The sequence below is a fragment of the Pseudoliparis swirei genome, chromosome 23 (genome assembly GCF_029220125.1).
Source record: "Pseudoliparis swirei isolate HS2019 ecotype Mariana Trench chromosome 23, NWPU_hadal_v1, whole genome shotgun sequence".
Lineage (NCBI taxonomy): Eukaryota > Metazoa > Chordata > Actinopteri > Perciformes > Liparidae > Pseudoliparis > Pseudoliparis swirei.
In genome coordinates, this window is record NC_079410.1 from 24,626,986 (window position 1) to 24,654,031 (window position 27,046).

At 45.5% G+C, this 27,046-nt stretch overlaps 1 protein-coding gene across 1 annotated transcript; it reads left to right on the plus strand.

Annotated features, from left to right (window-relative positions):
* The first annotated feature begins 2,910 nt into the window (after positions 1 to 2,910).
* On the plus strand, positions 2,911 to 3,651 carry LOC130189282 (uncharacterized). The gene has a single exon (XM_056408062.1). The coding sequence runs from the start codon at positions 2,911 to 2,913 to the stop codon at positions 3,649 to 3,651; it is 741 nt and encodes a 246-aa protein (XP_056264037.1).
* Positions 3,652 to 27,046: the final 23,395 nt, after the last annotated feature.

Below are 27,046 nucleotides of genomic sequence, written 5' to 3' on the forward strand. Positions count from 1 at the left end.
GTGAAGATGCATGACATAACCTACATTAAATGCAAATGATGAAGTCAGAAGTAAAAAATACATGTATTTGTCATCGAATTACAGATGTAGTTTGCAGAATTTCCAGGCAGTGCAACGTCCTAAAAGTCTCAAGAATCAATACGAATAATTAAGTAAAGCTACTCTGTGAAGATGATGTCACAGAACACTGATGTGACTGTTGAAAGACTTTCAAAATCTAGATTTTTAGGTCAGGCACAGAATAAAAGAAACAACTTGAAGCTTCTAATGTGTTTCCCAGAGGAATGATGGTTATATAACTTTTGAATGGTGAGGTTGTTTGCCTGAAGATGATCAACAATGCCCGACGCGTCACGTCAAAAGAAACAAACGTGTCCACTTGAGGATGGAGCCGCCTGCCGCATGTGGTTTGATATGGATTCCCTCCAGTGATCCTAAAGCTACCATTTCATCACTAACACCTGCTTTCAGTCATGGCTACTTGTACGTTTGTTTGAGTTGCTCCTCGTATGAATGAATGTCATTCTAGGGCCATGTACAGGCTGTCAATGCTGTCTGTGCAGTGAAGAAATGGTGGCATGTGGCCCAAACCTGTCACTTATATCCGTCTCTGAGATTCAACAGTTTTCACTGTAACAAATTCATCCGGAGGAAATAGAATATTAAACAGTTGACACAGTGTTCTACGAGGTGCCATGTATTTGGTCAACGGGACACATTTGCGGGTCAAATTTCACCAAAATTAAGGCCAAAAATGACTTCTGATGATTTCTGATTTGAGATTTACTCCCCGTCCACCAGCAACTCTACTAGTTCACTGTCTTGAATGCTGGTGTGATCAGGTCTCAACAGAGACCCGGTTCTGGAAGGACACATTGGTATTGCATTCTTTACAACGGAACTTTACTGGAGCCTGTGGGTCGGTGCTTCTCGGGGCAGAGAATGAAAATCAAAAGGAAATAGAGGTTAAAATGCACATTTCAAGGCTTACGCTTACTTTAGTTGCTATTCTTATTTTTTATTCTTATTATCATACCTTTTTCGTTGCATCATCAAATCCATATTGCGTCCATTATGGATATTCCCCCAAAGCGAGTGTGGAGAAGCCCCCAGAGAGTCCACTTGAGGCTCGGTGTGGAGGGCGTAGAGGAGTTGGCCCTCAACACTTGCTGACTTCAGGGGAACATGCCCATCACATTCAGTACGAGCAGAGGAGTCTGGACATCGGGACGCAGCCTTTCACTCAGGGGTCCTAACACAAGACCAGAAGGTCAAAGCACACAGCAACTTGCAGTCCTCATTACGTTAAATATTCATCCTGTACAAACTACCACTCCACCAGGCGACTGTCCTCCAAGTGGTGGGCGCTGGTGTTCTGCACCACCATTCATCAGTCCGTCGGCAGGCTGATTGGTCATAATCGCTCTCCGAGCCGTCTGCATGGCTCTGGTTATGTTGCATGGTGGGATCTGAAGCATGGCGAAAGGTTCCCTCATCGCTGAGATTAGACGCGTGTGTGTAGAAACAACCACGTGATTAGAAAACGGTTTCCTCCTGCACTGACAGTAATCTCCTCCTGCCAACACCACCTGCTGGGGTGTCGTATGATTGTTCGGCACATTGCATACAATCACAACATGATGTCATCTGCATAATTATTTCTATGATGCGATTCTCTGCATATCTGTTTCCCCTCATCCTTCACACATCAACTTCTGCTGTCGATCTCCATTCTCCACCCGGCTCGTCTTTTTTGCTTTTCGTGCAACATTAAAAAAAACATGTGGAACAAGAGAAGCGACAGAACTCTACTCAAACTCACCGAAACCAAAGAGTAAGCAGCAACGTTTACAAGAGGAGAATAACCCAATCAAACCAACGGAGCAGAAGGATTCCGTGTTCTTATTGGCGTGTTTGTGATGGTTTCTGGTGTGAAAGATATAGAAGGAAGAAAGAAAAAGGAAAGAGACAGTATTAACAAAACGAAGACAGGAGACCATGGGCTCTAAAACAGAGGGGTCAGGGCAGATAGGATTGGTTTGTCAAATCTTTCTTCCATTTTGTATTCTTTCACTTGTTTCATCCCTTTTCTTAAATGTCTCCGGGTTCATCCGTCTGAACACTTCACTGTGTCTTGGCTCATTCTGTCTTCACACATTCTCAGACTCAACTACAAGGTACATATTTCTACATCAGGCCGATTCTCAGACATTCCCATCCAGCAGTCATACTTGGCAAACAGCAGCTACAACAACACTAATTGAAATGCCTCCGGTAATTCAAGCGTCTCGTGTGGGTTTAATGCCTCGTCAGGTGACGTGCCGACGCTCTGCATCTGAGGAGCCGTCAGTCAGACCTGCAGCAGGCTGTTGGTGAACTCACGCGATCGGGGGAGTCACACCGAGTGAAGACGGGCTTCCTGCCTCTTCCTGAGGGGTGTTGGGAGAGGGGGATGCTGGACGGAGCTGTGGTTGACTTGATCACTCCAGACGCGACTTTTTAAAGTGCAGCCGCTCCAAAAACGCCCTGGCAAAAATGTGCCGGGCAAAACAGTGCGGTGCGCCGGTGGAGCAACCAACCGTTGATATTGGGTTCAAGATATAATAAAAAAAAGAAAGGAAAGAGTACGGCGAATACCACCGTCTATTCCGTAGTATTGAGTAGTGTTTAGTTTGGAATTATGAAGCTCTTCGTCATTAAATACCGCTAATATGAGGTTCTCGTCGGGAAAACCGGAAGGAAAGCCTCCTGCTTGATCCGATTGGCTGCCTTGGGCCTCCTGCTTGATCCGATTGGCCCACAGTGATGGAGCCCACAGTAATAGAGCCGACAGTGATAGAGCCCACGGTGATAGAGCCCACAGTAATAGAGCCCACAATAATAGAGCCCACAGTAATAGAGCCCACAGTGATGGAGCCCACAGTGATAGAGCCCACAGTGATGGAGCCCACAGTGATAGAGCCCACAGTGATGGAGCCCACAGTGATGGAGCCCACAGTGATAGAGCCCACAGTGATGGAGCCCACAGTGATAGAGCCCACATTGATGGAGCCCACAGTGATGGAGCCCACAATAATAGAGCCCACAGTAATAGAGCCCACAGTGATGGAGCCCACAGTGATAGAGCCCACAGTGATGGAGCCCACAGTGATGGAGCCCACAGTGATAGAGCCCACAGTGATGGAGCCCACAGTGATAGAGCCCACATTGATGGAGCTCACAGTAATAGAGCCCACAGTGATGGAGCCCACAGTGATAGAGCCCACAGTAATAGAGCCCACAGTGATGGAGCCCACAGTTATAGAGCCCACAGTGATGGAGCCCACAGTTATAGAGCCCACAGTGATAGAGCCCACAGTGATAGAGCCCACAGTGATAGAGCCCACAGTGATGGAGCCCACAGTGATAGAGCCCACAGTGATAGAGCCCACAGTAATAGAGCCCACAGTGATGGAGCCCACAGTGATGGAGCCCACAGTGATAGAGCCCACAGTAATAGAGCCCACAGTAATAGAGCCCACAGTGATGGAGCCCACAGTGATAGAGCCCACAGTGATGGAGCCCACAGTGATAGAGCCCACAGTGATGGAGCCCACAGTGATAGAGCCCACAGTGATAGAGCCCACAGTGATAGAGCCCACAGTGATATAGCCCACAGTAATAGAGCCCACAGTGATAGAGCCCACAGTAATAGAGCCCACAGTGATAGAGCCCACAGTGATGGAGCCCACATTGATGGAGCCCACAGTAATAGAGCCCACAGTGATAGAGGCCACAGTGATAGAGCCCACAGTGATGGAGCCCACATTGATGGAGCCCACAGTAATAGAGCCCACAGTGATAGAGCCCACAGTGATGGAGCCCACATTGATGGAGCCCACAGTAATAGAGCCCACAGTGATAGAGCCCACATTGATAGAGCCCACAGTGATGGAGCCCACATTGATGGAGCCCACAGTAATAGAGCCCACAGTGATAGAGCCCACAGTAATAGAGCCCACAGTGATATAGCCCACAGTAATAGAGCCCACAGTGATAGAGCCCACAGTGATAGAGCCCACAGTGATGGAGCCCACAGTGATAGAGCCCACAGTAATAGAGCCCACAGTGATAGAGCCCACAGTGATGGAGCCCACAGTAATAGAGCCCACAGTGATAGAGCCCACAGTAATAGAGCCCACAGTGATATAGCCCACAGTAATAGAGCCCACAGTGATAGAGCCCACAGTGATAGAGCCCACAGTGATGGAGCCCACATTGATGGAGCCCACAGTAATAGAGCCCACAGTGATAGAGGCCACAGTGATAGAGCCCACAGTGATGGAGCCCACATTGATGGAGCCCACAGTAATAGAGCCCACAGTGATAGAGCCCACAGTGATGGAGCCCACATTGATGGAGCCCACAGTAATAGAGCCCACAGTGATAGAGCCCACATTGATAGAGCCCACAGTGATGGAGCCCACATTGATGGAGCCCACAGTAATAGAGCCCACAGTGATAGAGCCCACAGTGATATAGCCCACAGTAATAGAGCCCACAGTGATAGAGCCCACAGTAATAGAGCCCACAGTGATAGATCCCACAGTGATGGAGCCCACAGTGATAGAGCCCACAGTAATAGAGCCCACAGTGATGGAGCCCACCCTGTTTGAGCACCGCTACTGTCCCCATGACCAAGGGTCAATCTGAAGTCGGTTTGCAGAGGTCGATGCCCTGTATGTACAGTATGTGTATGACGAGTTTCATAACGTTGACTTCTGTTAGGTAGCCTGAGTTACCTACATAATATGTTTACGTTACCTTAAAAGAGTCAACATTGACTTTTGGTTCCACACAGGGTCACACACCTCCTGGGTGGAGGTCCTTTGTTTATTTGTTTGACCTCCCAACCTCTACTTGGCTGCTCTTTATACTACATCACCTGACCTCTTGTGCTGTTGCTTTGACCATCTAATAACAATGCAAATGGTTTGATATGTTTGTATCAAACACACGGGGCCGTCACATTACTCTGGTATTTCAGAGTTTAATACAATCGAGTGAAACATTCAACCTGTTTGACATCATGGATAAAAAGTAATGGATCAACCCATACCAGCTACTTAGCTGTCAACAGCATTACAATACTCCATTCTACAGTGAGCACAGAGCATACTTTGGCTCCTCCCCTCAGACTGTCAGCCACAGCGGACAGAAACCATGCTGTCTGTGCTGTCTGTGCTGCCTTCCTGCCCGCCTGCTTTGGCTCGTCGTCACACCTCATTCATCCCTGACCCGTGGGGGGGGGGGTCAAGGCGTGACCCCCGGGCCACGCTTCAAAATGTGAAGTTAAAGGTCAGCCTTTCAGCCCTCGCTAAGAGGTTGGTGATGTTTTGTTGTCATCAAAGCGAGACTCTCCTGGAATCTCAAGTGATGAATTGTGTGTGAAAGGGTTTTCTGTCTTTTTTGTTGGCATGGCGAATGCAATGGAAACTTAGAGGAACGGGAGGTTGATTTTGTGGCGTGCCGTGCCCGTAGCTTATGATAGCAAGCGCTATTCCCCAATATAGTCACGGCCAGGAATAATAATGCCATCTTTTCTTAAATGAAGTCACGTTGAAGAAGAATCGTCCTGGGGCGATACTGCGTGCACGTTCTCAAGCACATCCCAGCTGGATGTTCATGTAGTCCAGGCCTCGCAACACACACACACACACTATTGGTATCTCCAACACACACTGTCCAAACCCCTGCGTGGAAACTTAATTAATGTGCTAATGTTAATGCACTGCTTGATATGGAGCACAAGGACTAAACGTTGCACTTCTTCCAAACCTGTTCAGCGACGTGCACCATCTCCTCGACGTGTCTCTGGAGAAGGACGCCGTGACTCACACAAAGCACAGGGAGAGTCTTATCGTGATTGAGTGATACAAGAGGCAGACGGAGCAGAGAGCTCGGCAATCATTTACATTAATTAAAAATCATAATGCATGATTTTCCTCCCCTAACCCCCAGAGCCCCCCTTCTATGCCAGCATCTCTGAAGAAATCAGCTGAAGAAGAACTCTGATCCGAAGTATCGGTACAAAAATATCAGAAGTAGAAGTGAAAGTGGTTCATTCAACCTATGGGCAAAAGCATTATTTCTCATGCACGTGTCGATTTTGACTTTTTTGGCATTCGACTTCCATAACGAGACTTCTTTCAGATTACGGGAAAGAAAACATCTAAAATACAAATTCAAGTGTTAATGTTATCACTTTGACGAATATTGTCTAGAGATTTTTCCTAAATACACCAACAATAAACATTAGATAATTCAGGGTTTGTTTAAGGGTTATTCATAGCTGATTTATATATCACATTATGCCCCAATTTTTTTTGTAGGTCTTTGGACAGGATTTATAGAGTGACACAAAAGATATCTGGAATGATCTCTGTAAGTACTTGACTCTGATGTGTCAACAACATGAAACAATTATTTAGATCCTGGCTTTATTCAACATTCAGATTTCTGTTTTTGAAATGAATGAACATGAGAACATATTTAGTAGGACAATGCCTCATTTGCATATATATGTGCATATATATATACATATATTTATATATATATATAAATACACATATATATAAATTATGAACTATTTTATGGTTTAATCCCTATTTACTGTAATACCGGGTTTGGGAACGCATCATAGCTTCAGATAATATAAATCAAGAATGTCTCTTTCCTTCTCGGCTGCTGTTGAAACAAGACGGCAAACACTGTGGACGACGATATCTATATGATGGAGATACAAATGACTTTTTCTAAGTGAAGGATGAGAACATTTCTTAGTTAATTATTCACTGATTAAAACATTGCTGTGAAATTTAGATTCCATTGCTGCCAATTAATCCCCCTAAATGTTACACACTGCTCCTTTAAATGTAGTATGTGTGTGTGTGTGTGTGTGTGTGTGTAATACAAGTAATCCAAACCAATGCTTGAGTGAATATATTCTAACTAACTTGTCTGTCTGCCCTCCTTCCTCTCCTCCCTCCAAAAGCTGTGATGTACACATCGGAGTCAGTCAAAGGAAGCGCCTTTATAAAAGGCCTTTAGAGGTTGTTGCCCACTTCCTCTACACATTCTTGGAGATGGTGTCTGGCGAGCTTGCTGGCTTCAGGTGAGTTTTGGCCTTCTCGAGTCATTCTTTGTCTCCACTCTTCTCCGCCAGAGGACAGTTGCATGGCGGCGCTGGAAAGAAGAGACAGAGAGATCGAAGAGCAGCCTTTTTGTCTTCATGTGGGACCGGGACTCGAGCGGACGGGACTCGAGCGGACGGGACTCGGGCGGACGGGACTCGGGCGGACGGGACTCGAGCGGACGGGACTCGAGCGGACGGGACTCGGGCGGACGGGACTCGGGCGGACGGGACTCGGGCGGACGGGACTCGGGCGGACGGGACTCGGGCGGACGGGACTCGGGCGGACGGGACTCGGCGGGGCGGGACCAGCGGACGGACTCGGCGGACGGACTCGGGCGGACGGGACTCGGGCGGACGCAGGACTCGGCGGACGGACTCGGGCGGACGGGACTCGGCGGACGGACTCGGCGCAGACGGACCTGCAGGACTCGACCGGGCGGACGGGACTGGCGACGGAACTCGCGGACGGACTCGGGCGGACGGGACTCGGGCGGACGGGACTCGGGCGGACGGGACTCGGGCGGACGGGACTCGGGCGGACGGGACTCGGGCGGACGGGACTCGGGCGGACGGGACTCGGGCGGACGGGACTCGGGCGGACGGGACTCGGGCGGACGGGACTCGGAGGGACTCGCGGACGGCCCGACGGACTCGGGCGGACGGGACTCGGGCGGAAGGGACTCGGGCCTACAGGACTCCGGCCAACGAGACTCGGGCCAACGAGACTCGGGCCGACGGGACTCTGGCCTAAGGGACTACGGCCGACGGTACTCGAGTGGACGGGTGAACCCGTCTCCAGGAGGATCGTTTCCCAGCCCGCAGGTTCCAGACAGCATGTACAAAGGTGAGACATCGGTGCTGCATGCCCGAAGGCCTGCAGCAAGTCAAACCTGCAGGACCGGAAATGAAGAGCTGAATAAAGGTGTGGCAGCTTTATTAGTCTGGATCGTGGCAGGAAAAATGAGACAGAGAGAGAGAAGAAGAAATGAAGCCAATCACGTTCAAAGCCACGGATATGAAAGAACATGCACAGTGAGATACAGCAGAGCCCCTTTCCTCCGCCGCCATGCACATCACACGGCCACGGAATGTCCTCCTCATTTCTCTGACAGCTGACAAGGTGGGAAACCTTTTAAGAAGGAAATTGGACGCGTGCTGAAGTGTTCTTGGCGACGTGTCGTCAGATTCTCTTTTAGTTACGTTGTGTTTTTCTTCTAGATGTGGGCTATTATCTGTAACCCATCCTACCTCCAGGACTTCACAGCTGAAGGTGTTTAAAATCAGTTAGCAGACATGTACATGTACGCACTCCTCCAGACGAGACCTGAGGGAACACAAGCTTTACATGATGTACTGGGTTGGCTTTCAACCGGTTTGAAATACCAGAGAGGAGGAGTTACCGATGAGTTACCGGTGGAGTTACCGGTGGGTTCAGAAGGCGTTGCGCATGCTGTCAGTCACAGGGAGCGACCACTTTGAAAGGTGTGATCAGTGATTGTCGAATGTTCTGTCAGAGAGAAGTCATCTTCGAGAAAAAACAATCCAGATGTTGTTGCTGCTAATTATAACAGATGTGACATTTCTGTATATTTGTTTGAGATGGGGATATTGTATTTTTGGATATAAATCTTCATTTGGATGATTTATCTTGACACATGATTCTGTCATGGCACGGCACGGTTCACCTCACACAAAGTGTCATGTGACAGCAAACTGACAGCGATTCAAAGCACGATTGGCTAGTTTGTAAAATCATGTTTGATAACTGTACCACGGCTCTGTCTTGTGTTGCTGACTATTTTCCTGACACTAGTTTGTAAAACTTGCTGCATTGGTCCTGTCATTATGCTTATCCTCCATTTTAAGCCACAAGCGTAGGAAAGCTAGAAGCCAACAAACACTTTCATGGTCAGACTGGTCTCATTCAGCATCACAACGGAAAATAAATTGCTCAAATTCATAGATGTCCCACATAATGTTGAGCGAGGAAGTGCAGAGACCGGGCGTGGGAGTGGTGGGTGGGTCCAACACAACCTTCCACCCAGGAGACTGCAGTCTGTTCCCTGAAACGAGAAGTCAATGTTGACCTTCTTTCATCACATAACTGGATTAGTTAATTAACTGATCATCGTTTGGGTTATTGTATCATTCCTAAAACTTGACCAGCGTGAATTCAAGCGCTTTGCTTTGTTTCAAAGACGTGTGAAAGATAAGAAGTAACTTTTCATCGGAAACAAACTCAAGTTCAAGTTTCAAGTTTCAAGTTTTTATTGTCACATCCCCTTTTATACAAGTATAATCGGTTTGTGAAATTCTTATGTGCAAAACACCCGACAGCAGTAGCAGACTAAAAAAAGAATAAGAATGAGAATAAACTATACAATATCCACACACAAAAAAGACGAAAGTATTAACAATATATATATAAAACAATGTAATAGAATATACATCATGGCAATATATATATATAAAACAATGTATGAGACTATATATATATATATATATATATATGTATATACATACAATATATATATACAATATATATATATATAAACAATGTAATAAAATATACACCATGGCAATATATATATATAAAACAATGTAATAAAATATACACTTTTTTTTGAGACTATATATATATATATGTATATACATACAATATATATATATATAAACAATGTAATAAAATATACACCATGGCCATAGATATTCACAGAATATGTTCTGGTGTGTAGTGTTAATGAGGGTCTCAGTCCTTGTTCAGCAGCCTGATGGCCTGACTGAAGAAGCTGTCCCTCAGTCTGTTTGTGCGGCACTTGATACTGCGGTATCGCCTGCCTGACGGTGTTCAGGAAACATACCTAGTGTAAGCCATGATGTGTTCAGGGAACATACCCAGTGTAAGTCATGATGTGTTCAGGGAACATACCCAGTGTAAGTCATGATATGTTCAGGAAACATACCTAGTGTAAGCCATGATGTGTTCAGGAAACATACCTAGTGTAAGTCATGATGTGTTCAGGGAACATACCCAGTGTAAGTCATGATATGTTCAGGGAGCATACCTAGCGTAAGTCATGGATGTGTTCAGGGAACATACCCAGTGTAAGTCATGATATGTTCAGGGAACATACCTAGTGTAAGTCATGATGTGTTCAGGGAACATACCCAGTGTAAGCCATGATGTGTTCAGGGAACATACCCAGTGTAAGTCATGATGTGTTCAGGGAACATACCCAGTGTAAGTCATTATGTGTTCAGGGAACATACCCAGTGTAAGCCATGATGAGTTCAGGGAACATACCCAGTGTAAGCCATGATGTGTTCAGGGAACATACCCAGTGTAAGTCATGATATGTTCAGGGAGCATACCTAGCGTAAGTCATGGATGTGTTCAGGGAACATACCCAGTGTAAGTCATGATATGTTCAGGGAACATACCTAGCGTAAGTTATGGATGTGTTCAGGGAACATACCCAGTGTAAGTCATGGATGTGTTCAGGGAACTGGATAATGCGTTCCAAGATGGCGCCCTTTTCATCCAACACAATACCTCTCAGGCTGAAGTCTGTCACACATATTCTGACACACATGAGATACTGAGTGTGGCCACTAGGGCAGAACCCCTTCACAGCCCAGCGCTGTGTGTGGGGGCGGAGGTTAGATCGTCACCCTTTCATACAACACACACTTCCTCACACTGAGCATCTGGCACATTGAATATGTAACATTGTAAAACGCAAGAGGAGACAGACACATATTCACTCCGAACAGATCAAAGTAGTGAAGATTCATACGCTAGAGATTAAAATATGTGGAAGATGTACGCTCATCCCAAAGCATTACTCACACGCTGAGAAAAGAACTGAGGGTCGGCTTCTGTTTCCATGATAACTAAATATTAAACAAACAGTGATCAAGGAGTACCAATTCATTTTAATTAAATTCCCTTTATATATATATACAGGACTGTCTCAGAAAATTAGAATATTGTGATGAAGTTCTTTATTTTCTGTAATGCAATTAAAAAAACAAAAATGTCATGCATTCTGGATTCATTACAAATCAACTGAAATATTGCAAGCCTTTTATTCTGATTTATTGCTGATTATGGCTTACAGCTTAAGAAAACTCAAATATCCTATCTCTAAATATTAGAATATCATGAAAAAGTATACTAGTAGGGTATTAAACAAATCACTTGAATTGTCTAATTAACTCAAACACCTGCAAGGGTTTCCTGAGCCTTGACAAACACTCAGCTGTTATAAATCTTTTTTTTTACTTGGTCTGAGGAAATATTAAAAATTTATGAGATAGGATTTTAGAGTTTTCTTAAGCTGTAAGCCATAATCAGCAATATTAAAAGAATAAAAGGCTTGCAATATTTCAGTTGATTTGTAATGAATCCAGAATGTATGACATTTTTGATTTTTTAATTGCATTACAGAAAATAAAGAACTTTATCACAATATTCTAATTTTCTGAGACAGTCCTGTATATGTATATATATACACAGGCACGTGCACAGATAGAGCCCTAGTGGTGCTCAAGCACCAGCCCTTTTGCCCTGGATGAGTAAAGGGCCCTTTTTGCTCGAGACACATTTTTTTTATTCATCCGTATTTAAGAATAAAAGTTACTCTCTCTGTCATAAACTCACCCCAAATGTGATTTGATATCCGACGGGGCATTTATTTGAGTTCTTGTGAGAATTTCACCCCGACATGCTCCGCGGCGCTCACGAGCCCCCGCCGCGCCCCTCCCTCCTCCTCCTCCACTTCCTCCTCCGCGCAGTGCTCCTCGCGCCACCAAACGGCTGCACCTCCTTCTCCTCTGACCCGCAGCACCAGACACACAGGTCACGACGGTGTTTGTCCCCTGACATTGTTTTGTGATAAATCAACCACAACATTAGCGCTGCTGAAAACATGACGTCATAACTGGTCGACGTTTCCTAAAAAAAATTAATAATGCTGTTTAGACAATTTTGAAAGTATGTTTATAAATGTCACGAGAATTCACAGCCAGAAAATAGGAGCTAAACTATTCTAACTATGCTAGCTCTCGGTGTCATGCTATCCTTGTGCATCATTGTTTTATGTGTTATCTCTTTGTTTTGTCTGTTCCTGTCTTACAACGATCAATCTTGTAGAAAACGGACAACACGGTTCAGCTAAAATAGTTTTAATTTACAGTAAAGTAACAACACAAGTTATCCAAACTATAGTTTCTCCTCTTCATCACTTTCAATAACACATTTTCGCTGCTTCTGAATTTCCTCTTGGCTGTTGATGTCTATCGATATCGCTCATTTTGAAAATGAGGTCAGAGGGCAATACGGATCTGTATCAGACCAGCAAGGAGGGCAATACGTGGCTGGCATGACGACCCATTATCCAAACAGAACGCTTGTACTGTTGTTGCCATAGAATAATTCATCTTTATTCATAAAGAAAATGTAAGCTAGCTGTCTAATCCTGCCCAGAGGAAATGAAGGTTGAGGACAGCATCATCAGTGTATTGCTGCTTATGCTTCAACTCTGTCACCATTTTTTTTTTGGCATTGGGTGCCCTTTTTTTAGGTTTGAGCACCTGCCCCCCAAAATGTCTGTGCACGTGCCTGTATATACATATATATATATATATATCTTTACAGAATAATAGTGTGTACTTTCTGCTCGTATGTCAATCCAAACCTCGCACTGGTAAGGCTGCAGGAAACACCTTTGTTGTGTTAGGTTGTAATAGTTTATTTTGATTCTGTTGTTTTGCGCTTTAAATTAATACATATAGAGATATATTATAATAGGAAATATTAGGGATAATATTGATATTGTTATTTATGTGTTATGAAGCATAGGGGTACTGTTTACTCTATGCAAATGATTAATGTAAATGGCAAGAATTAATGTATGTGCATGAGAGTGAATGTTAGTTAGTATTTCAGATTGTAGAAGCCGGTTGAAGCTTGTGAAGTGACTTTAATGAGGACAATAACGGGACTTTTATTGTGAAAATACTTGACTTGTGTACGCGACTTGACCGGAAGTGGCGTTTTGACCCTGGGGCTGTGACCTTTGACCTCTCCAGTTTGATAGCGGACTTTTATCCAACAGGAAGGTGTTAGAGGCTGAACTACCTTTGGATGGAGCTGATTGGCTGATTCTGGGACTAATACTCTGGACTGGGGAAAGATCGTTCCCTTTGGTCTTGATCCAGGTTCTTCCAGCTGGTTCCCGTTGAGCCCGGATCACCACGAAACCCACGATCCTGAGCCTGGAGTTTGTTTACACTTCTCGCCATTAAATATTGTTAAACTTAATTCACGCCATCCGGAGCCTGATGTCCATCATCTGCCAAGTGCCCAGTTTCTGTTCCTCGTATAGTTGGGTTTGGTGTGTTTGTCACTATTTTACTCATTTCTAAACCAAAGCATCCATTAGAAGTTTTCCGTTGATGGTCATCCGTGCTTCTTCATTGGGAGTAACCTGCTCTACAGGTAATGTTTCTCAAGCCAGGCCGATGCACATGCACCCTCTGACCCGCTGTTGAACTGGGCCTCATCTCCTGTGAAATGAGAGATAATGAGGATAAAGTATTGGTTTTAAGATGCCCTTGTTTCTTTGGGGGGAAATAATGTTTACTTACAGATTAATCCTGTGATGGAAAAAAAAAGAGGAAAAAAGAGTGTTACTGTGTAACTGCTGTTAACGTTTGTTTTCACGGGAAAGTGTGGACTACTTTTGTGTTTTTACTTGTTCAATTCAGACAAAGACAGGAAGGCTGCACTCTCACAGGGAAGTCATGAGAAAGAAGAAAAATTGCCCCTGGGGTTAGTGCCGGGATTCTTATGGCTTCAATCATGCGCGCCATAATTGGCTCAAACTGAGGAGCAATCATTTTACACTTGCAGTCAAACGTGTCTGTGGACATGGAGGCGTGTGTTGACGTGGGAGCATTCTTCCCCCCCTCTCTGCTCGCTGTGTGTTTTGCATGTGGAAAGTCCCCTGGCTCAGAATAACAGGATTCTTTAACGCGGTGTCATTACGCCAGTCTGATCAGGATCTTATCCGACCGCTGTTATTCCCTGTCACTCTTCCATAGCAACGGGCATGGAAAAATAATAGCCGCCCCCCCCGTCCCACGTAGAACAAGGCAAACACATCACAAGCTTTGTCCCTTTTTTATTTGCATTTCCCAATGAGCGTGTAAATCAGCGGCGGCCGGCTCCCTGACAGCTCCTCTCTCTCCGCTCGAGCGTTATCTGCACTGCTGTTCCCCACATCTCCATGCCATCCTTCACGCGTGAGGCTGTACTCCTCGTGCTGTGAGAAGCCAAGGGAACAAAAGCAATCGTGTGTCCCATTCCCTGTTATCTGTCCTTCACTCCCTTATTGAATTGGCTTCCCCCTCATTTTTTATTAATTACACAAAAACAATGATTTTTGCCAAAGATGGGCTCCTCCGGCGACTCTGCAGCCACTTAAAGCGTCCTTTAATCTGGGTTATGAAGAGGGAACAATGGGGCTGCTGTGTTGCACTGGAGGAGAGAGAGAATTAAAACACTGCATTTAAATGAGATTGAGATAATATGAGAGCAGTCGAGCGTTGACTCGTGCGAATATCGACAATCTTGAATCAACACACTATCGGGCTTTGTTATCATAAAAGCAATAATGCAGTGTGTGAATGGATCAGTGGATGCTGTGTGTGTGTGTGTGTCAGTTTGAGTGTGCATGATTTGTGAGTGTGCCGGTGCATTGAAACTCCCTGATTATCCTCAACAGGGGAGGTAACGCATTGTCCCTAATCCTTGTCACAGGAGCTTTGCCTTTCAACCATTCGGTTCCCCCTCTTCGGCCTTCTTAACACCCAAAACCAGGACGAAGGCCGGGATGCCTTCCGCAGGCCCTGAAGTCCGGACTACACACTTTAACACACGCTGTAATCGACAGGAGGCTCCTCACAAATCAATAAAGTAGCAAACGACGTATTGATGTGATGATCTGAGAAGAGCCCGCCACAGGGCAGGTGCTATAACACATCTCCCATCAACACACCGAAGTCTTTATCTCCACTTCAAAAGTTACTGTGTTTCACTCTGGCACTGTGATTTTAGATTTCAATTTTTAAATGAACTTTTAAATGAACTGTGCAGTCAAAACATTGTTCTAACCCAGAGGTTCTCAACTCGGGGTCCGGGGACACAAGGGGTCCTTGAGGGAGTAGAAAGGGGTCCGAAGAAAAAGTGTGAAAAGTTTAAATTTCCTATTAGTTGAGCCCAATGTGAGGAAGAGTGATGAGTCTGATTGGAAGGTTCTCTTCATGAGGAGTTGTCAACTTGAGATGGAGGTGCCAGAAAATAAATGGTATAAAATGTGTATCAATTAAGGGATCCATAACACGAACAAGGTTGAGAACTGTGACAGCTTCTGGTGGTGATCCCAGAGAGGAACCGAAGATACGACATATGACATCGAGAATATTTCCCTTTGACGAAAAAGTCCAATCCAGCAAGTCTAACCTTAACTTTGAGTAAACATCGGGTACCGGGAACACATGATGGTACAACATATACATGAGACTGTTTGACAGTGTGGAACAAATTATGTTATTAACTTGAGTCCCAAATAAATATTGATCCATGAATTTCTATAAAGCCACTTCATTTTATGTTTCGCTATATAAACGATAAATATTCCAAACTCCACGCCTCCAGTTTGTACTGGAAGCTTTTTGCTTGGAATCTGTCGGCTCAAGCGTAAATCATGGTAATCTGATGACATCACCATGACATCATCAAGGTTATTTTCTCAGAGAGGACAAAGGCAGCGGAGGATATGAAACCACAATGTGGACATTTGGTGGACTGTCTCTTTAATTTCATTCACCTATTTATAGTCGTGTGTACAGCCTGTAAATGTGAGAGCACGGCTCTGTCCCCACACATTGTCGTGGTTGTTGACTCACGGCCATTTCACCAGATGTGATATTTGTGTTGTGTCTAATCTATTTAAAGCCGTATAATGGAATTAGCCGCCGGTTACAATGCCCAACTTTTATTAGCTTACATCAGGCCGACTGACCGACACATTCACATCCAGGCGCTGGGAATGGAGTTATGTCATAGCAAACGCGCCATGAACTTCAGAATTATGGTATGTGGGATATGTTAATTTGAGCAACATCTTAAAAGCCTGACTTTAACTGGAATTTAAAAGTTCTGACAAAATGATGTATCAAATACTATTATTTGTGCCTATATGAGCAATGCACGGTGATCGTTACAGATGTTTAATTGCAAGCAACGTCTCCTCAGTGCGCCGCCGGACCTCGCCCTCCGTCAGCCTGACAGCAGTAAACAGGCCCAGGCATGAAGCCCCGGGCTCGTCCAGTACCACAGCTGTGTGATCCTGAGCTTCCAGAAGCCCTGGAGGCCTGGACACTTCTACTGGGTGATGTGTGCATGGATGTGGCTTTGCAGTAAGTGAAATCTCCAACTCCTTCATGAGTTCACACAGCAGGGGGCGTGGCCGATAAACAACCCAACAATATGGAAAACTCGCCTGCATATGTATGTTGTTTCATTAAGGACATAGTTCGGGAACAAAGTCCACGCCCCAGACCTCATTTCATCGTTCCTCCGGTGTCTATAAATAAGTCAGAAAAAAATGAAACTCTCCAAGCAGCCCTCTCGTTCTCCGAGCACTTCGCACTTCCGGGTCTCCGTCCGCTGCGTCAGTCGCAGCGCCAATGACGTCACGACGCATCAGGGCGGAGAGACCCAGCCGTGGTCCCCCACCCTGGTCAAGCTGCCTCTGCACCAGAGACGTCCACCTTGTCATTTCTTTTGCCAGATGTTCACTGCCAAGTCTTTCACATTCATCCCTTCATGACCGACATACTGAGTCCTACTTCCAGTGTCTTTCCGTCTCATTTTCCACCTACCAGGTTCACTCACTCCCTCCAGCACTTCCCCGCTCGACCACCCCGACCTTCAACTGCGTCACACGTCCAGGAACCCGATTATCGGCACAGCGCTACACTCTCACCTGAAGCCATTGTTATGTTGTAATAGTTTATTTTGATAACATCTGCAGAGGTCTTATGTTTTAAATTAATACATATAGAAAGATATTATAAGAAAAAATATTAGGGAGAATATTGATATTGTTAGTAATGTATTATGAAGCATAGGGGTAATGTTTACTCTATGCAAATGTAAATGGCAAGAATTAATGTATGTTGCATGAGAGTGACTGTATGTTCGTATTATAGATTGACGAGGCCGGTTGAATTCCGTCAAGTGACTTACAATAACAAGGGACTTTTATTGTGAAAGTGACTTTAATGTGGACAATAACAAGACGGGACTCTTATTTTGAAAATACTTGTTAGCGACTTGACCGGAAGTGACGTTTTGACCGGGGCCAGTGAGATTGAGTATAAAACTCTGTGGATTAGAGAAATCGGGTCTCTTCCACAGGTATTCTCGACGTCGGAAGGAGGGCGGAGGAGCCGATGAAGATCAAGATCGTGAGCCTTGAATGTTTGTTTTACACTTCCTGCCATTAAATGTTGATAACTTAATTCACGCGCGTCCGGAAGCCTGTTTTCCATCATTTGCGAAGTGCCCAGTTTCAGAACTACTTAACACCGCCTTCTGCTTGCAGCAGTCCAATCAGGAACGAGAACCGTGACCCTCTGACGTCTGCGCCACAGGAACCAGCATTCATCAAACATATGAAATTAACAAACAGCAAAATGTATTAAAAACTACCTGCTCACCACAGTCTTCTTCACGGACGCAGCCCTCACCACCGTTCTGAGGGGGACTCCGACGGTCCAACACCGCGTCAATCGAATTAGACGACAGCTTCGGCAAAGACGTCCTGACCACAGGACGGTGTTACGATCTCAGACACTTAGGAAGTAGGACCCAATTGCACGACCCGGGAGACAGAGATAAAGTATTTGTAAGTACTTTATTTTTCGGTTCTGCAGTGAACAAAATGAAAGCGCTCACGTAGTGAGGGATCAAAAACTTTTCAAGAGCACAACATAACCCGACCTGATCATGGCAAAAGACCAGACGAACTGACAAGGAACACTGGGAGACAGGGGAATTTAAGCACATGGTAACAAGACACAGGTGGGACCAATCAGGGGCGGGCTGACACTGATGAGCATAGGAGACAGGTGTGATGACAGGTGAAAACAATCAGGAAGCCTGGAATGAGAGAAAGCGAACATAAATGACATGAACCTCTCTAGCATATCTGTCGGTGCACAACAGTCCCTCTAGGGCCAACTCCTGATGGCCCAGGCTGATTGTAAAAGTCGTGGATAAGAGTCTTGTCTACGATAAATGAAGCAGCTATCCAGCTTCTAGCCTCAGGACCGTAACCCTTCCAGTCTACCAGGAATTGCTTGCCCTCCCTATTACGGACCTCCAGTAGCTTACGGACCTTGTAAACGTCACCCCTTCAAAGAACTGGGGCGGTGGAGGGGCTTGAGGCGGGAACAAGTGTGCTCTCACACACCGCTTGATTTTACTAACGTGAAACGTTGGGTGCACTCTCAAGGTCCTGGGAGTTGCAAGCGTCCGACGCCGGGTTGATGACTCTGGACACTGGAAACGGACCCACAAATCTCGGAGCCAGTTTCTTTGAGGCGACATGGAGTGGTAAGTCTTTGGTAGAGAGCCAAACCTTTTGGCCTGGACTGTAGGAGGGAGCGACCCTGCGATGAACGTCCGCAACAGCCTTCATCCGAGCTGAACTGGAGAAGAGACTGGCGAGCACCAGCCCAAACTCTGCGACAACGTCTGATCATGGCATGTGCCGATGGAACCATCACCTCTTCCTCGTTGTTAGGGAAAAGTGGAGGCTGGAAACCATTGACACAATGGAATGGAGAGAGACCTGTGGCCGCCGTCGGAAGGGTATTGTGGGCAACCTCGACCCATGTGAGGTGGTCACCCAGGTGGTCTGGTTCGGGAGACGAGACAACGAGCGTAGTCTCTAGTTCTTGGTTCAGACGCCCGACTGTCCATTTGACTGAGGGTGATATCCTGATGACAGGCTGACGGTGGCACCTATGAGTCGACAAAACTCTTTCCAGAAGGCGGAAATGAATTGTGGACCCCTGTCGGAAACAATGTCATTAGGGAATCCATGGATCCTGAATACGTGATTCATCATGACCTCTGCGGTGACTTTGGCAGAGGGAAGCTTGGTCAATGGGATGAAGTGAGCCATCTTTGAGAATCGATCAACCACTGTTAGAACCGTAGTCTTGCCTCTGGATGAGGGAAATCCTGTCACAAAATCCATCGAAATGTGTGACCAAGGACGATGGGGAATCGGCAGCGGCTGGAGCAAGCCCATCTTAACTTGAGATGAGGTCTTATTACACGCACACACCGGACAAGCCGCTACATACTCGGCCACATTCTTCTTCATGGATGGCCACCAGAAACGTTGTTGAATCCTGAACATTGTTCTTGCTACTCCCGGATGGCACGAAAGCACAGATGAGTGAGCCCAGTGGATGACCTTGGAGTGAAGAGCCTCAGGAACAAACAGCAGATTGTTGGGACACTCGCTAGGCGCTGGATTCATGACATTTGCCTCTTTAACGACTGACTCCACTTGCCAGGAAAAGGCTCCGATCACCCGGTTAAGTGGAAGGATGGTCTTGGGCTCTACCGCAAGTGGTTCGGGATCGTAAAGACGAGACAAAGCATCGGGATTTTGATTCTGAGACCCGGGACGAAAAGAGAGTGTGAAGTTGAATCTACTAAAGAAAAGTGTCCACCTGGCCTGACGGGAGTTGAGACGCTTAGCCTTTCTTATATATTCTAGATTCTTGTGATCTGTCCAGACTAGAAACGGTTGCTCTGCACCCTCTAGCCAGTGTCTCCATTCCTCGAGGGCAGCTTTTACAGCTAACAATTCCTTGTTTCCCACGTCATAATTCCGCTCTGCCGTTGTCAACTTCCGCGACAGGTAAGCACATGGATGCATCTTGTTGTCTTCTGCAGAACGTTGAGACAGTACTCCTCCAATTCCCTCATTGGAAGCATCCACCTCGACCATAAACTGGCGCTGGGGATCTGGAATGGTGAGTATGGGAGCTGAGGTGAATCTATCTCTGAGAAGTTTGAAAGCAAGATCCGCCTGGGGGGTCCACTTGAAGGAACCTTAGGAGAAGTCAGAACATGCAGAGGAGCAGCAACAGAACTGAAATTCTAATAAACTTCCTATAGAAGTTAGCAAATCCTAGGAACTGCTGAACCTTTTCCTGGAGTCTGGTGTGGGCCACTGGGATACTGCACTGACTTTCGCAGGATCCATTTGGATATGATTAGGTGAGACTATGTATCCTAAGAAAGACACCTCTTCTGTGTGGAACTCGCACTTCTCTGCCTTGACATATAGCTGATTATCCAGTAGTTTCTGCAAACTTGGCGGACATGGTTAACATGAGATTTAGCGTCTGGGGAGAAAATCAGTATGTCATCCAGATACACAAACACTGAAATATTCAAGAATTCCCAAAAACCTCATTCACAAAAGCTTGAAAACAGCGGTGCATTGCACAGTCCAAAAGGCATTACCAAGTACTCATAGTGACCATTCTGAGTGTTGAATCCAGTCTTCCACTCATCCCCTTGTTTTATTCTAACCAAGTGATATGCATTTCTTAAATCCAACTTGGTGAATATCTTGGCCGTTTGAAGCAGTTCAAAGGCAGATGACATGAGTGGCAGAGGATAGCGGTTCTTCACCGTAATGTCATTTAGTGGACTGTAGTCTATGCAAGGTCTCAGAGACCCGTCTTTCTTTCCCACAAAAAAGAATCCCGCTCCGGCTGGAGACGATGAAGGACGGATAATCCCTGATTTGAGTGAAGAGGAGATGTATTCATCCATTGCTGTTCTCTCAGGTCTCGAAATCGAGTAAAGTCTCCCTTGGGAATGGGGGCTCCGGTAAGAGATCAATGGGACAGTCAAAATCTCGGTGAGGAGGTAGCGACAAGGCTTTAGACTTGTTAAACGCTTCTTTTAAATCATGGTAACAGGAAGGTACCTTGTGTAGATCAGGATAGTCAGGGTGATCTATAATGATCCTACTAGAGTCTGTTGGTGCATTAACAGGTTGCGAAGTTTACACCTGCCCTTACAATCCTCTCCCCATTCCTTAACTTTCCTGAAGGCCAGTCTATGTGAGGATTGTGGATCTTCAGCCAAGGAAACCCCAAAATAATCGGGTGCTGAGTCGACTCAAAATATGAAATTGCATGCTCGGTATGGTCCTTATTTATAGTAATCCGTATGGGCTCAGTGCAATGGGTAACTGTGAACAACAAGCGGCCGTCTAAGGCACTGGCACTAACAGGATGAGATAGCGGGACAGTTTTTATTTTTAGCTGTTTGACTAGGCCCCAGTCTATAAGGCTTTCGTCAGCCCCTGAGTCTATTAACACACCCTGGTCAATGGTCTGATTGTTAATACAAATGTCTACCTGAGTAACAGGTCGAGGAGGGAAGTCTGCGGAAAACTTGCTCACCAGCGCCTCCTTTGACTGGTGAGCACGATCTTTCCCGGCATGAAGCGAGTTGATGACCCGCTGGCCGCAGTAGAAACAGCAACCCTCCCGTAGACGGCGCTGCCTCTCCTCCAGAGAAAGCCTGGTTCTTCCAAGCTGCATGGGTTCACCGGAGTCATTCGGAAGTGTAGTCCTCTGATGGTCCGTAACATGAGCTGGAAATCCTCCGCTGGCGGCGCGACCCTCCGAGGCGAATTCTGGAAGCTGGGAATAACATCTCGGTTGCGTCGACGCTCCTCTCTCTTTCGAAGACGGTTATCGATCCGGATGGCCACAGCGATGAGGATTCCAGATCCCGGGTGTCTCCAGTGGAGCCAGCTGGTCCTTTATCGGTTCCGAAAGTCCTGTCATGAAGGCGTCACGAAGAGCCGGAACATTCCATCCGCTGTCCGCTGCTGCTGTACGAAACTCGATGGCATAATCAACCACCTGACGGTTGAGCTGACGGATTTGAAACAGTCTTCTGCTGGCCTCCGTAGCAGGCGATGAGTGGTCAAAAATGCGCCTCATAGTCTCTATGAAATCGGCCAATGAGTAACATAGTTCGGTGTCTCTAGACCATTCTGCAGTGGCCCAGGCTGCAGCTCTTCCCGTTAAATGAGACACAATAAACGCCACTTTACCATGCTCAGATAAAAAAGCTGCTGGGTTGTGTTGAAAATGCAGATCACACTGTACCAGAAAGGCTCTGCAATTCGAAGAGTCTCCGGAAAATCTCTCCGGAAGAGCCAGCCGTAACGGGGAGGAAACAGCCTGACCTGGATCGTCAGCTGGAGTATTGACAGGCAAATTCTCAGCTGTGGATGACGTCACCGGAGGAGCAGTCTTTTGATGAGTGAAAAATTATTCATTTGGGCAACCAGTTGTTGCATCTGTGTAGATAATTCTTCCTGAACCCCGGCCTGGCGTCCTCTCAGCTCTTGTATTTCCGGCTGACTTTGTCCAGTTTTTCCTCGTGATGAAAAATCGTCACGCCCTGTACCGACAGAGCGGCGTGAAGCGTTCTTGGGTCGGCTGGGTCCATAATGTGGTCAGTCTGCTCTGTTACGATCTCAGACACTTAGGAAGTAGGACCCAATTGCACGACCGGGAGACAGAGATAAAGTATTTGTAAGTACTTTATTTTTCGGTTCTGCAGTGAACAAAATGAAAGCGCTCACGTAGTGAGGGATCAAAAACTTTTCAAGAGCACAACATAACACGACCTGATCATGGCAAAAGACCAGACGAACTGACAAGGAACACTGGGAGACAGGGGAATTTAAGCACATGGTAACAAGACACAGGTGGGACCAATCAGGGGCGGGGCTGACACTGATGAGCATAGGAGACAGGTGTGATGACAGGTGAAAACAATCAGGAAGCCTGGAATGAGAGAAAGCGAACATAAATGACATGAACCTCTCTAGCATATCTGTCGGTGCACAACAGACGGTCCCCTCGGCTCCACAGGCATCAGGTCTCAGCTAAGCAACGGTTCAGCCGAAGTCAAAGCCCGACACCGACTCACGTTCTGTTCCTCGTGCAGGAAGACCGACCCGAAGGCACCGGCCTCCGACGCCCGACCGGACATCCATTACGGATCCTCTGACCGTCATTCCTTGACCCGCACCCCTTACCCTAAATCTAAGTCTCTCAATGTCTTCATGCCTCGATCCCCCCCCCCACTACTAAGCTCTGCTCTTGCCGTCCATGTGCTTCCTCGCTCCGCAGGTTTCCATGGAAGGTCATCTTCTCCTCCCTTTATTCGGAGTGGAACCTCACCACCGGACGCCAGCAGGCTCACTCAATGTTTGATAGCTTAACCCTCCTGTTATGTTGCGGGTCAAATTGATTCGTTTCAAAGTTTGAAAATAAAGGAAAAATATTTCTACGTATTTTTCTGTATAACATGTATTCTGCTTACCTTACTTAGTGTAATCAATGTAAAAACATTGAAATAAAAAATATCATGTATTTGCAGATTTATATAACAGAGATGATGTTTGGGTCAATTTGACCCGGCAGTGAAAGTGGAGGCTCCAAGAGGTCAGAAGGGTCACATTCAGACTATTTCTTTCTTTATAAATGTGGGACAGTCTTTCTTACGCCCTCCACCATGTTACAACACACACACACACACACCCCTGTTCAAAGCCCCACAAATAAAGTTGTACACATTTCAAACTTCAAACAAAAGACCCAGGTGGTTGTCATGGGAACCGTCTCTATCCTGCTGCGTGCCCATCCCCCGACATGAGAAGCACACATTACAGACTACACACTGTTTCTCATCTTCTCACTTTCCCCCTAAATACACCTTTATTGGACATGGGACACTAATGTGAGGGTTTCATGTCCCTCCTAATGAATATGTACTATAGTACTTCTAATAGACTGTCTGACTGACTGAGAGACACACACCCTGTTTCATCCCAATCTCACAATCTCAGAGGCACACTCTCTTTCTAACGACCCCACCTGTGAGAGACATACAGACACTATTTTGACGGGAACCTTTATTTTTCCCTGTGGGAAAACTCCACCCACGCGTATCAGGGGAGGAGCCAACATACAACATGGTTGCTGAGAAGTCCTACAACATTACACTCTGCAGATACATACGACTGCACCAAGAGGATGACTGTGTGCTGGCCTTTGGTATCTTTTATCATATAATTTATGCATCTTAACACTATAAATAAGCATAACTAACGTTTACTTTCAATACAAATCCTTTATGACTCATTTGGCTTGATTTTGAGTGGGCGGGTCATTATGAACAGCACAGGTGTCTCATCTCTATTTATCTACTTCACCCCATAAAAATTCTTTTTTTACAAAATGAAAATACATTTTAGGAGAAAATACATGTTATGGTAGACTAATACAATTTATATCTATATTTTTCCAATGTATTTTTCATTAAAACGAGTGAGTTCTCCTGATTGAACTCTGACCTATGGAGGGGTGAATAACTCCATTCCACTATAAACTGACTGCATTGTTAGGAATGACATTGGTGATGAGTTACAAACTATAGTTATTAGGATTTTAATTTTCTTGACAACTTTTGGATGATTCAACATTGACCGGGTCAAATTGACCCGGCAACATCACGGCTGTATGTAAGACACGCACATAACAGGAGGGTCAAGCTTTTATTGGCTATTTCATTGAGAGAATTTGAGTTCCTCTGGGGAACACTGATTACGTTTCTAGGGCTTTTATTGTGAAAGGTAACCTTTGTCAAATGTGATATAGTATTCTCTTTAGACTACGGAGCCTCTCTGTTTTTGCACACTACACTTTGAATACGTACATAGCACACAATGTGATTGGTTGATGCCTTGATTTGCCATGCGAAAGCTTGAAAAAGTGCGAAGGCCTTTATGGGTAAAACATGGAGGTTGAATAGTGACTGGTTTGCCCCTCGTCCCCCCACCCCGACCCCCGCCTGCCATTCCTCTGCATACATTCCGGTTGAGGTTGAACAAATATATAAAAGCACTCCGCGGCTTTGGCACTGTTATCGACAATTATAGGGGCGGGGAGGATTTCAGTAGCTGCAGGGAGTCATGAAAGTAAAATGTGTGCCATTGAGGCCAAGTTAACGTCTGGGGAGGTTAAAGTCAAAGTGTGTGAGTATACAGCGCGTGTTTGTGTGGATTAGGGGGAGTCAGTCAGACAGCAGGGCTGGCTCTGTCTGGATCCCAGTCGGTAGGTAGCTGTTGTTTAGTCTCGGAGGAAGAGTCCTGTTGGCCTCCCCCTGGTGTGCCTATTAAACAACTAGAGGCATGTCAAGACCTTCAGGGGCGTGACCACAAGTGTTCTTTCAGTAATAGAAGGGGGAGGGAAGTTAAGAGTACTCTTTAATGAATATATATATATATATATATTAGGGCTGTGAAACGATTAAAAATTGTAATCGGGTTAATCACAGGTTTTTGTGGATTAATCATGATTAATCACATATTACCGATATTCTCGGTATATTTTGTGAGAACATAGAGATTTATGACAAAAGACGGATATATACATTTATACATTCTTCTATACAATGGTGCTGCAACTCAGCAGTTATTTAGCAGTTTTCTTCCATATGGAACATTAATACATCTTCATCCTAAACAGAATGTTTAACCCTCCTGTTACCTTTCGGGTCAATTTGACCCCATTCAATGTTTAATGTCGGTGTTCTTTGGGGTCAATTTGACCCCAGGCTGTTTTTCACTGTGTCAAACATATAAGAAATATCAACTTTTTTATTTATTTAAAGGGCTATTTAGGTAGTCAACAAACAAACATAAAGTACCTCACACTTAAACTTGGGAAGCAATATTAATTCTAATAATTTTCTGGAGGTTTTAATTGCTGGGGTCAAATTGACCCCGAGGGTAAAATATGTTAGTAAATGTAAAGGTAACAGGAGGGTTAAACAGAACATGTTTCTCTTGTTTGTCAACCATTAACTCCACCATGATACAATCTAAAGGCCTCTAGTCTTCCTCTAGCAGCTGCTGAGGCAAACTGACTGTGTGGGTTTTCTTCATGAACTGGGCCGTGATGAAAGGGACGGCGGGGACACCGCTGCAAAGCTCAAACCTCACCGGCCCGGACAGGTGGACAGATTGACAAGTGGCTTTTTTTTTGCTCGGTCCCGATGCGCGCGCACGGAGCTCTGTGGCGCGCCAGACGGAGATCGATAAGTGTTAACGCAACGCGTAGAGACAGAAATGACATGCTGCTGTGGAGATACAATCAACAACAGACGTTTAGTTTAATAAAAGAACAAAGACGTGCGATAGAGAACATGTCAGGGGGCGGGCCAATCTTTTTAATGTCATGCCATCTACCGACACTACGCGGCGATCGACTGGCCGGTCGCGATCGACGTGTTGAGACCCTGATCTACAGGAAGTAAAAGTCGTAACAAGGTTTCCGTAGGTGAACCTGCGGAAGGATCATTACCGATGAACAGACCGTCTGCATGAGAGCGGACAGAGTTCAGATTGAAGTGGTGTATTGGAAACTCATTTTGCAAGTGACTTTTTTTTCGTCCCGACGACCAACAACAGACGGATTGGAAGCTCATTCTGCGCATGCGTTAAATGCGTTAACTAGTTAAACCTGTAATTGAATTAACTGAGTTAACGCGTTATTTTTCACAGCACTAATATATATATATTGATTTATATATATAATATGAATTTATATATATATATATTCATTCATTTATATAATATGAATGAATATCTGGCAAAATGTAAAAAAATC